Below are 11,992 nucleotides of genomic sequence, written 5' to 3' on the forward strand. Positions count from 1 at the left end.
AAATTTTTAGATAAAATGGTATTCAGATTAAGTTTCATATTTTGGAGTTTATTCCTAAACCCTCGTCACGAACCCCAAGTCACTGAACCCTAAACCCTAATACCTGTTCCCTAAACCCTAGTCCCTAGTTCCTGAAACCTAAACCCTATTCCCTAAATCCTACACCCTAATCCCAATCTCAAGTGTCTAATCTCTAATCCCTAATCCCTACACTTTAATATCTAGTCCCTAAACCCTAAAAGACTGCAACAAGAGACCATACCAAGTAGAAAACTAAACTGTGGAAACAAACCTATCCAGACTAATAATGATACATTTAAAGATGCCACCACAGGCAATAGGAACAGTTAATTTTAAAGGTAAATCAAGTATACAAAAATGTCACAATTATGAATGTCATGACTAATAACAATGTGCATTATGATACTTATTTAGTCATTTCAATGTATCTCTGCAGAACAGCTTAATGTTCACAGGTAGTCATGGTAACTCAGGACGAAGGACTGTCAGAAACGACTAAGAATAGATCCAATATCCTACACCCCGTAAAGATTAACCAGCAGATGTCCTCAGTGAGCATTCCTGGGATGGATCTGCACATTTTACACACAGGAACTGCGCGTGCGCGACCTGGGGGGAGGGGCGGTGTCATAGGTCGGAAGGGATATAAACGTAAACAAGCTTGTTCACTCTTTTGATATTTCCAACCTAACAGCGTTTGTAATTTTATTCCAGAGATTTTTTTTTTAATGTTTTAATATTGTTTATGTTATTAATATTACACATATTCGGACTCGAGGAGGGACAAGTGCTTCCCGCTGAAGCCACTTTCTAAAGACCAAGCGTTAGCCAGAGAGACGGCAAATATCTTGATAAATGTTAATTATTTTCGCTATTATTTACATTGACATTTAATGAAAGATACTCATTGACTCTGTGCTGGAGTTCTACATTTTACATAATATTTATTAAACGCCTTTGGAAAATAAAATTCACTATTTTTGAACGATATTGTCTCTGCTTTGTTACAAGATAATAACCCCCCTCTGTGTTCCGGTTCAGTCCCGGAAGTTGCTGCGCTTGTTTACACTCTGAAGAGGCGAAAAATTAAGCGCTAATAGTTCCTCCACATTCCATATCTTGCCTCATGGATTCAGTTCTGTGGAGATTAATCCGGGCAACAACCCTGGTGGTCCTGCTGTGCTGTCCGTGGCTGTCAGTGTCCGCAGAGCAGCTCGCTTTGGTGGAGGTTGTTCTGGAGCAGCGGCCCGGTGTCAGCGCCCTGCTACAGGGGAAGGTGGTGGATCCCAGCCGGGGGAGAGCGAACACCGAGCGAGGGGAGCTGGAGGCTGACCTGGTCCTGGTGAGGGAGTCCATGTCCATCTGCTAATGCCTTTAATCTTCTCTTATGATATTGTATTGATGCTTGATGCTCCCCGCAGGGATGTGTGCTGTCACCTCTGTTTTTTATTCTCTACACAAATATGTGCCGAAGTGCTTTATGTGGCCCTATCAGACCTGGGCGATATGGACCAAAACTCATGTGTCGATATTATTTTTTTTTTTTTGGCCGTGGCTATTGATACGGAAACGTATCAATAGACTGCCAGTCTATTGTTAGCTGAGTTTGAGCTGCTTGGCGGAGGTCTGCCTCTCCGAATGCTGGTAGAGGGGTCGTCCGCTGATCGAGAGGTTGGGGGTTTGATCCCGGTCTATACCGGTCTATGTGTTGAAGTGTCCTTGGGCAAGACACTGAACCCCAAGTTGCTGCCAGTGGTTGACTAGCACCTTGCATGGCAGCTCTGTCCCATTAGTGTGTGAATGTGAGTGTGAATGAGCTGATATGTAAAGCACTTTGTGACCTCTGTCTGTGAAAAGTGCTATTTAAATAATCATTTCTTACTGCTGAATACTTTTAATTTCCCTTTATTTATCTCTCTATCTATCTATCTATCTATCTATCAAACTACCTATCTATCCTGGTCCCAGACAGCCTGCTACTACTCTGTTGTGTTGTGGTTTGTCTGTTTTTGTCGACGCTTCGTCGTCTGTTGTTTGGTTCAATATCAATGCAGATGTCACCCTCTGTATTCACTGCAAAGCCAATCTACCTGTGGGTACAAATAAAGTCACCTGAACCTTATTCGTTTTTATTTTCATCCATTTTCTGTTTTTGTTTGTTCGAAATAAATAAATAAAACCTGAGCCTGAAAAACCTTGACCTATAAACACAGTTTTGACGCTTCAATACAACAGACGACAGTATCTTATTTATATTTGTTTACTTATGATAAAATACTAATAAACCACAATTTATCTGATCATGTATTTGCAGTGGGTAGCAGCACTGCCTCATACATAAAATATTTTTGGGGTTTTTGCCAATAGTCATGCCCAGGTGTGCAAATCAATGCTCAGAAGTATTTCCAACCATTCTTAATCCAAATGTGACTGTGTTTAGGTGCAAAATGAAGAGACGCAGGTTAACAGAGAAAAAGATGAGGACAGCAGTGAGAAGGAGGAGCTGTGGATCGGGGTGGTTCCTGTTGACATGGACGACAGCAAAGCCTCCACAGGAAACCAGGAGTCATTTGCTGATGGAATGGTCAATAAGGTAAGAATCTTTGACTCCACAATCACAGCCACAGCTCTGTCAGCAATCATATTTTTTGTGGTGCTTTGCTGATTGTTGGGCGCAATAAATTCTTTTTAAGTTTTTGTTTTATTTGCGTTTCAGATGAAACGTGCTTTGGTCCTTGGAGCTTCAGCCCTGATCATTCTGGCTCTCAATCAAAACACTGTTCGTGAGGTAAAATATCCACTATTTTAACAACATGAATTTACATTTAATCATATGTAAAGCCATCTTATGTGTGTTCCAGGAGTTTTTTGTTTTACTTTTACAGAGAAACTAATACTGAGATTTGAACTTTTGAATGTTAAACCTGCAGCAAAGCTAAAACATTTAAACAATTTGACTCAAAACTTATTAATGATGTAGGTAGAGATGTGTTAACGGATCCTCAGAGCCGTTCCTGCAGGGTAAAGGACTAAGAAGATTAAGACAGCACGGGTAATGCAAGGATTAAGGCTTTAGAATCTGAATTTTTAAAGTAAATACAACAGAAAGTTTCACCACGTGTGGGAAAAAAAGGTCATTCAGAAACTTGATTAATCAAAACTAATTAAGATTAACTATGGCACTATGGAGACAGTTTTGGGCAGATTATACTATAAGACGACTCAGTATTTCACACATAGGAAGCAAGATATATTTGCTTATAAATGAGCCACACCATTTCTCTATTTCAAACTTAGCAAAACTCTTCTTTCTTTTTTTACGGCAGATGGATTTGTCTGAAGTCCTGTCCAAGCCCATCATCATCATCCAGACATCAGAAAATGTCACAAAGCTGATAGGAGCACTACTCAGGTGCACAGCCCGCCTTCTTCCATCGATGGCGATGACTCTTACATTTCTGTTTAGATTTTTCTTTAATGTACACAATCAAACCCAGAGTTACCTAATGCAATGAATACATGTACAAACTAAAGTTGTCAAATTCAAAAGCCCCACAAGGAAAGTTTGCCTTTACAAAGATAATTGTGATAGAAATATGTTTGACTGCATTACAATGAAAAAGGCTTTCAGACACGGTGTATTGCCACTCACACACTCATGTTTGCTCATTAATTTCTTGTGATTCAGTCATAGACAAACTGTCTATAGTTCCGGACCCGGACCTCAGACAAACCTGACTATAGTTCCGGCACTTCCTGTGCGCATGCGCAGTTCTGTCACTGTCGGACCTTTTCTACATAAGTGTAATGTGCCTGTGTTTCCACCTTGTCAGTATGGCCGAGTGGTCTAAGTTGCTAGACTCAAGGATTCTTCGTCCCGCTGGTGTGGGGTCAAATCCCACTTCTGACATATATTTTTTTCATTTTAATATATTTAACACGGCAAAAAAAAGAAATATTTTAGGGTATTTCCTGGTTTAGGGTTAGGGATAGAGTTAGGGTAAGGCCTAAAATAAAACTGACAGAACTATACGTAGCTAGAAGGATACGGGTTCAGCAGTGACGGACCTAACGGCATTTGGCTTACTGTGCATGCGGACAAATGCACACAGGGAGTGCCGGAACTATAGTCAGGTTTGTCTGAGGTCCGGGTCCGGACCAATAGCAACAGCCTAAATTAAATTTTCCTTCATATATTTTGAAAAATTAGTTTAGTTTCAATCGTCTCACCCAAGGGTGAAAAAACACATTCATGGACTCAAATATATATCTCACATTTGAAGAGTTTTTTTTAAACAATGTAAGGAATACTGTAATTGTTGCAGTTCGTAAATGTGAATAAAATTTCTTCACAGGGGCCTCCGTGCAACAGCAAAAATCACGTACAAGACGTTCCTGCCAGATAACCTGGTGAGCTGAGCTGAACGCGTTTCTCAGTTTGTTAGATTCCCTTGGTGGTGGTGGTGGTGTGTGGGCAGGTGGTGACACACATGCTGCTGTGTTGTTCGGGCAGGGAGCCACGCTCACGCTGTGGTCCAGCTGCGGTCGATCGAGAGGCGGTCGATACGGCGAGTGGCAGGGGCTCATCTGCACAGGAGAGACCAACTCCCAGGTCCAGGTGGGGAGATGAGAAAACTTACACAAGCTTCAAACACTTGTTCTTTTTTTTCTTAAGGTTCTAAACGTTATCATGAATTATCACTATGGTTATGGGGTTAATTTCCAAGGCTGTGAAGCGCTAAAGTAAATATTTTAGACTCTAAGAGGAGAAACATGCTTTACAGCCAAGAATTAGTCTTTCAGAATGTTGTTTTTTTTCCCCTGAACAATGTTTCCAGGTATAGTGGATGCATCGATTGATTAATTACATACAGTGTTGACAGATGAGCTCTCTCCTTTTGTCAACCTTTTTTGGATGGTGGCCCCATTTTGATATCACAATTTACTGAAGACCCCAAAGACAATTTTTTTTCCCGAGAATCAGTTTTTGATCACGTTTGGGTAGCGAGAATTTGCACTAGCTCTGTTTAAGAATAAAAAAGGAGGATTTTAAAAGAAAATGGACACTATGACCTGATGTCATACTTATTGTTTGTTGTTCTATGTTCATGTATATATTCAATTCATTTCAACTTTATTTATATAGCACAAATTACAACAATAGTCCTCTCAAAGCGTGAAAAAGACAAAAAAATATGCGTGGGAAATATGATAAAAATCTAAAGTTGGAAAAAGATACTAAAGAGCACCATCAGACAAAATAAAAAAAAAAAAATTATTAATAATAAGAACTTAATTGGATTTCAATTGTGGGCGACTCTACATGCGTTCTGTCGTTCATCCAGTGCTACTCTCTGTAACGTGTGTAGAAGTACCTGCAGCAGCTGTGGAACACAGTCCTCCTGGTGGCTCTGATCTTCTGCACTGGAGTCATCGTTCATGCTCGCTGGCAGCACCAGGACCAGCAGCTCAATGACAATTTAGAGGTACTACTCCTTTACCACTGACTGGTTTGGAAAGGTTGAGCTGGATGAGAACTCATCATGTACATTTCTAGCATCTTCCCTTTTTCGTCCAGAGCATCCAGGTGAGGTAAAGCTTGCAGGCTGAAACTTTGCACATTTGCCTTTAATGAAACTACTTTTAAGGACTAGCTGCAATTACAATTTGCTCTGAGCAAAGGTTCAGACATCAAGGCTGAGAAAGATTTTCTTGGTCAGGATTTCCCAACCAGGGGTACGTGAGCACATTGCACATTGTACAATGCACATTGTATGTGGAAAAATTAAGAATTTATTTCCAAGATAATAAAAAGTATTCTCGGTCATTTCACAAGTCCGTCAATAAAATGGTACGTGTGCGCAATGACTTGTTTTTAAAGTTTAAATGCCTGTTTAAAGGGGACACAGTCAAAGAATATAACACAGGCAGGTTATTTATTTGTTTTGTATTTATTTATTTATATTACTTATTATTTTAATGTATTCTTGTTTTTTTTTCTAATTTCAACTTTATTATTTTTCTTTAATAACAATATAATCATAATATATTAGGATTGATAATACAGTACTAATAATACAAACGTTTACTATAATATTATTTCTTATAATTAGCATTTTATTGCCTTGAAGGCAACATCATTTTATGTTTAATTTGAGTTAAGTAAGAAGATAATGCCTGAATATGAATTGTTCAATTTGAAGATGAAATCAAATGACTTGCATTAAATATTCAGTTGTGTTATGTTCTACTTTTGGAGAATCATTAACACGTATGAGTGAGGGGGTACTCATGATATGACAAAAAGGCTCAAGGGGTACACAAGACAAGAAAGGTTGGGAACCACTGTTCTTGGTAATCTTTTTCATGTACAGGATCGCTTTACTTCAACGTAGTTTAAGACATCACCGTTGTGTTTTTCTATTCTTTAGCTCTTTTCTAAACAGGACGTTTTGAGGAGAATGTCTTCCCTTAAAACCAAAACCTACAGCCGTCCTAAGCACTGGTGCAGCTCCCAGCAGACAGAGACAGACAACTGTGCTGTCTGCCTAGAGCCGTTCAATAACAACCAGGTCAGCCGACACGCCTCATTCTACGTATCGACTATACCAGTCACTCGACTCTTCTTCAGTGAGGATAAACCCTCAAGTTAGGAACTATAGTCTAATATACCTGCCAGGGTCGTGTAGCCATAGCTGTTCAGTAAAATCTCTGCTTGTGTTGCATTTCCAGTGTCTGCGTGTGCTGCCGTGTCTCCACGAGTACCACAGAGATTGTGTCGACCCCTGGTTGATGCTCCAACACACCTGTCCTCTGTGCAAGCGCAGCATCCTCAGTAAGGTCACACCTCATCACACCAACTCACTCAGCTCTGTTACAAGCTCATCAATTACCACTAAATAAATTACAGTCTGTTATTGAATTGTATTTTTATTTTTCGTGGGGTGCAGCACACATTTTCCAAATGTTGCTTTTCTGTTTAACACGAAAAAAAAAAAAAAAAACAGCAGTGTTGAAATCATTTAAGATGCTTACATATGTTAACAAAAATGAAGATGCCTTTGAAGCCCTAAGTCAGCAAATGAAACCAGTTTTATCAAAATGCTTGCTCACTTATCACCCTCATCTGTTTACAAAACTGTGATAATAGTTTATTAAAAAAGCTATCCACATATATGAACCTTGAAAATGATAATGTGTGCCTGCATAAATAAGGGTTAGTTTTGTTTTTTTTTTTTTTTATTTATTTTATTTTATTTGCCCTTTACTGACTAATGACTAAGACTGATGTATTACAAAAGAAATATGTAGTGTTGCTAAATAGATTGATTCTTATTGCGATTAACATATAATGATGTTATGGTAGGACAAGTACATTTTTTTTCATTTTAAACCAATACAAATGTTACAACAAAATGTAAGCAAAGGAAATAAAATTAAAAAATAAATAAAAAAAAACAGCAAAATGGTTTTACAAATAAGCATAACTCAGCAAAATAAAATGTGTTTATCTATGAAATATAATTTATAAGCAAATACACATACAGTGCTCTATACCTACTGCAGATAATACACTCAAAGCAAAGCTGTGAATAATGTCTGATACTGTAAAAATATAGAAACTTTGTTATCCTACAATCTATGTTTTATACAGTGTAATTGTTGCAGGCCTTTCACTTTATCAGCACAAAGAAAAGCATGTGCAGCATTTTCAACATTCTAAACATTTATTGATCATTTTTTACAAGCCTATAAATCTGGTTTTGTAAGTCTGGGGAAATCATTAAAAAAAGAGTCAATTTTGAGTGTGTGTCTTAAGGTTTTTGTTTGTGTTTTCTAACTATTTCATTGACTTTTAGATCAGATGTCGCTAGAATATGTTCTTCTTTTCTCCCACACTCTTTAGGCAGTGTCTGCAGAGACAGCTAACAGTGGCTTCACCTGCATCATGGCTGTAGCAGCTTTGAGATCAACTCCTGACTTCGCTAACCCCTAAGTCGTGTTACTGTTTTAGTTTCTGGTATATTTTTGACCTAAATGGCTCCCCCTCACAGCAGTGGACTGTGGCACCATACATTTTAACAGCAGCGGACCGTCAGGGACATCCAGTCCCAACGATTCATCCCTATTGGCAATATCACGGACTACCTCGGCCAACACTCCCGTCTGAAGTAAATTTTCTCAAAATAACTTTCACATTTTCTTTTAATAGCTTATCCCCTGTAGAAATGTTATAATGATTGGATATTTTAATCAAAACTTCTCTAGAGCTTTTATTAAAAAATCTTCAGGGGAATTTGGTACAAAATCTTCCAGACCTGACATTATGATTACTAAATATATATATTTCAATTCAAAGAAACCGAAACACAAAGTGCTGATTGATTCATGAATCATGACGTGATCCTAAACTAAGGCATCTTTTGTAAAAATCAATGAACGAGCCCTACTCTTCAGGAACAATGTGCAATGGGATTTTAATTCACTTTTAGCCGCTGATAACCCACAAACATCCGAGACACCGCTGTCGCCCCACTTCCTCATCCACACCGAGAGGAATCCCGAACTCCACTGCAGCTTGGTCCACAGCGCACTGCAAGCTGACACAACAAAACTCTCGCGGAAAAACTGCAAAAAGCTCAAGCCCCAAATGTAAAAGAAAAAAACTAACATGAATGGAGGAGGCCACACAGCAGGTTACTCTCACCTTTATTCTTAACCAAACAACTATTTAACGCAGGAATCGTGTAACTATTTGAGACAGAGCCCTCAGGCAGGATGAACGCATCCGTCCAAAACAGTGGCAAGCTGCACCTGGTCCACCAGCAACGACGTAGAAAAGAACGCCTACCTTCATATACAGCATACAGTCGAGCATCATTCTGCAGTTTTCTTCTGTCTTGTAGTAGTAAAATGCAACGCTCTTGGCTTATTTGATTTTCCGTGTTTGCACTTAGTAGATAATGGGAATAACCTCAACATTTAACTGGCTATGTTGATAACATTGTCCCATGCAGCCTACCTGTTATGCATCCTTGATATGAAACTTTTCAGGACACAGAGCACTCAGATATGACTGTAAGTCTTCATTGGTTGAACAAATGCACAGCAATAGTATAAAATAATTATTCCTATGGGATCCACTTACTGCACTACTTTGGATGTCTTTGTCTGGAAAAATCACACAATCATTGTTTCTTTTAAAAGAAATATCCAAACCCACAAAGTACTTCCATTGTTGTAGGTTAAAACTTGACAATTGTGTGGAATTGTAGCAGCAAATGTGTACTGAGTTGCTTTGGTAAAAAAACAAAAAAAATTGTATTACATTTGAGAACAAAGAAAATAGATTCATTCAATGTTACATTTTATTGTTTTATTTATTATTTCATTTTAATTTTAATAACTTTGAGCTGTATTTTCTGAAAAACATGGTGCTATGTAGAATTTATTTCTCCTTCTTTGTGTTATTTTTGCCACGTAGTCAATATTTTACTTCGCAATTGTTTTGTCTTGTCAATGGATTGTGTTGTTGACATTGTGAGTTTATTTATACAGCCCTCATAAACTTTACCCAAACATTGTCTCAAACAATTTGAACCTGTAAGTGTATGTTTTATTCTGAATTTCTGTCTTTAACAGCTCAAATATAACCTATTATGACTGGTATGTATTTATTTCCTGAAAAACAAGATTTGTTTGTAACATTTGTTTTATTTATTAAAAACATTATTGATATACTACAGTAAAAGATTAATAATGTTCTTCTGTGTGTGTTTTTTCTGTTTTTATTCCTGAATTCTGTTTCAACCCTTCTTTACATTTTTATTATAAATATATGATTGACCAAAACGATTTCTAAAGAAAACATTTGAATATTATTCGCAATGTTTTTAGTTTATTCCTTATTTTGTTTTATCTGAAACTATTTTCATGTTTAGATCAAATCAACCTTGTATTTTGTGGGACATGCAAACAAATGGGAAGGTTGTAAAACATATTGTTAGACTTTAAGGCACTTCCTGTTAATGTTTGATGGTGTCACAAACTGCTATAAGCTGTGAAATATGAAGATGTGTATTTTCATTTATTTAATTTAACATGTGAGCAGAGGATGCCACACAAATTATCGTATTCAGGAGACTCGAAGGCTTTTTTTTCTGTTTACAAAACTTGTCATCATTGTTGTATTCCTACATTTGTTTGTTTAGCACCTTTATCTCATGAAAATGGGTCTGAATTATTAACAACGAAGATGTATTTTTGTAAAACGATGAAGCCAAACATAAGTTTTACTTAACTTTTTGCAGCAGATATTGCCCCTCAACATCTCTTGTGTCTGTTTTGTTGCTTCTTACAGTCAAGTGTGAGTCATTGACTTGCCTTTTTCCATTGAGACGAATTCAAACCAACAGATTAGAGCTTTCTTTTGTTTTAGCTACTTCTACTACAATACAGAAGGAAAAAAAAAAAAAAAAAACGGAACTATTCTGACAGTGTAGGGATGTGTGAAAATATTTTCCAGGAATGCAGAATTTGGTCTTCCTCTCCTTTTTGTGCATGTAAAGTGTATAAGAACCATTGATACAAAAGTTAATGCAGTTAAAGAGTTACTTTACTATGAATATGCTGAGGAACAAATTATAATTCAATGAAAATGTTCCAGTGATTGTGTCTGCTGTACATTTATTCTCTGTACATTTGTTTTTCTTTTGGAGGCTCAAGATATTAAGAATATTTTAATAAATGTCAAATATTGAAAGGATTCAACATTGTCTTTGTATTGAATTCACTTTTTGTGTATTACATTATTATGGTTACTCTATGACACATTGGTTAGCATCTCTGCCTCTCAGTGAAGATAACTCGTCAGTCTCTGATGGCACATGGGTGAACCTTGCATCCCTGGAAATTGTTCCAGTAACCCTGTGTACAGAATAAACAGGTATACATATAAACAAGAAGAGTACCCAGGGGCAAGGTGTGGTCAACAATCCAACTGGATTTCATCCATTGATCAACACTACAATCTATGCCACGTAATTTGGTGTAGCAGTTAGCACTTTTGCAACAAAATGGTTCTGGGTTTGACTCCCTTACTGGACATGAAAACTTTAACAACATCGAGATGATAAATAAACAATAAAATTTGTCCCATAATAGGGACAGCGAGCGCTTTAAACAAGAGCTCTCAGAGAGCTCAAACCTCCTCTAAACACCAAATATCCTCTTTGCCAGATATTCATATTTATCTGGATTAATTATCCTGATCATGGACCATGACCATTCAAGCTCTAGAGCAGGGGTCTCCAACCTTTACTCTGAAAGGAGCCATTTTGTCTAATCTCACCTGAATTAAAATCCTTCTGGAGCTGAAAAAATACCTTCTCAATGAAGAAAAGATAGTGTTTAAAATTCTAAACACTTACTGTCCTTAAAACTGTACATGGCAAATAAAACATTTCTGATTCTGATTCTGATTCTGAAAATAGTATAGAATAATGTTGTGAGTTAATGGATTGAAAGGGTTACAAAAAATAACTTGAACTTGATAACACATGATCATGTGATGTTACATGCTAATTGCTCATTTCTTGCAACATATCAAGCATGCATATTAAGCCAACATGTTGGCAATTAAATAAATCTTTCCCCAAACAAATAAAATCTCTATTTTCTTCCAGAATAGTGTTTTTGTTAGTTTAGTTATCTTAAAATTTATGGTTAGCCACAGGTGCAGGAAAGTTGTTGGTTGATGAAGTAGGAAGGTGGCAGAGTTATTACACAATGTGATTTATTTTTTAGCTTAACAAATTGTTTTATCATAATTGTATTTGAAGTTAATGTCATCAATCATCTATACCCTCTGTAAGAAAAATAACAATTAATTATTTTTTATTCTTTTAAAGCTATAGGGAGCCATTGCAAAAGAGTCAAAGAGCCACATGAGGCTCCAGAGCCGCAGGTTGCA

The 11,992-nt window shown here is 37.2% G+C and overlaps 1 protein-coding gene across 3 annotated transcripts; it reads left to right on the forward strand.

Annotated features, from left to right (window-relative positions):
* The first annotated feature begins 682 nt into the window (after positions 1–682).
* rnf215 (ring finger protein 215) lies at positions 683–10,786 on the forward strand. Of its 3 annotated transcripts, none has more exons than XM_028458558.1 (10): positions 683–1,363; positions 2,462–2,614; positions 2,738–2,809; positions 3,348–3,433; positions 4,377–4,431; positions 4,535–4,639; positions 5,391–5,507; positions 6,453–6,651; positions 6,754–6,856; positions 7,928–10,786. In XM_028458558.1, the coding sequence occupies exons 1-10, from the start codon at positions 1,148–1,150 to the stop codon at positions 7,977–7,979; spliced, it is 1,158 nt and encodes a 385-aa protein (XP_028314359.1). In that variant the 5' UTR covers positions 683–1,147; the 3' UTR covers positions 7,980–10,786. The 3 variants fall into 3 exon arrangements, with proteins under 3 accessions (XP_028314359.1, XP_028314360.1, XP_028314361.1); XM_028458560.1 differs by having other exon boundaries at positions 686–1,363; positions 6,453–6,593; XM_028458559.1 differs by having other exon boundaries at positions 685–1,363; positions 6,453–6,593; positions 6,754–10,786.
* Positions 10,787–11,992: the final 1,206 nt, after the last annotated feature.

The sequence above is a fragment of the Gouania willdenowi genome, chromosome 9 (genome assembly GCF_900634775.1).
Source record: "Gouania willdenowi chromosome 9, fGouWil2.1, whole genome shotgun sequence".
Classification (NCBI taxonomy): Eukaryota; Metazoa; Chordata; class Actinopteri; order Blenniiformes; family Gobiesocidae; genus Gouania; species Gouania willdenowi.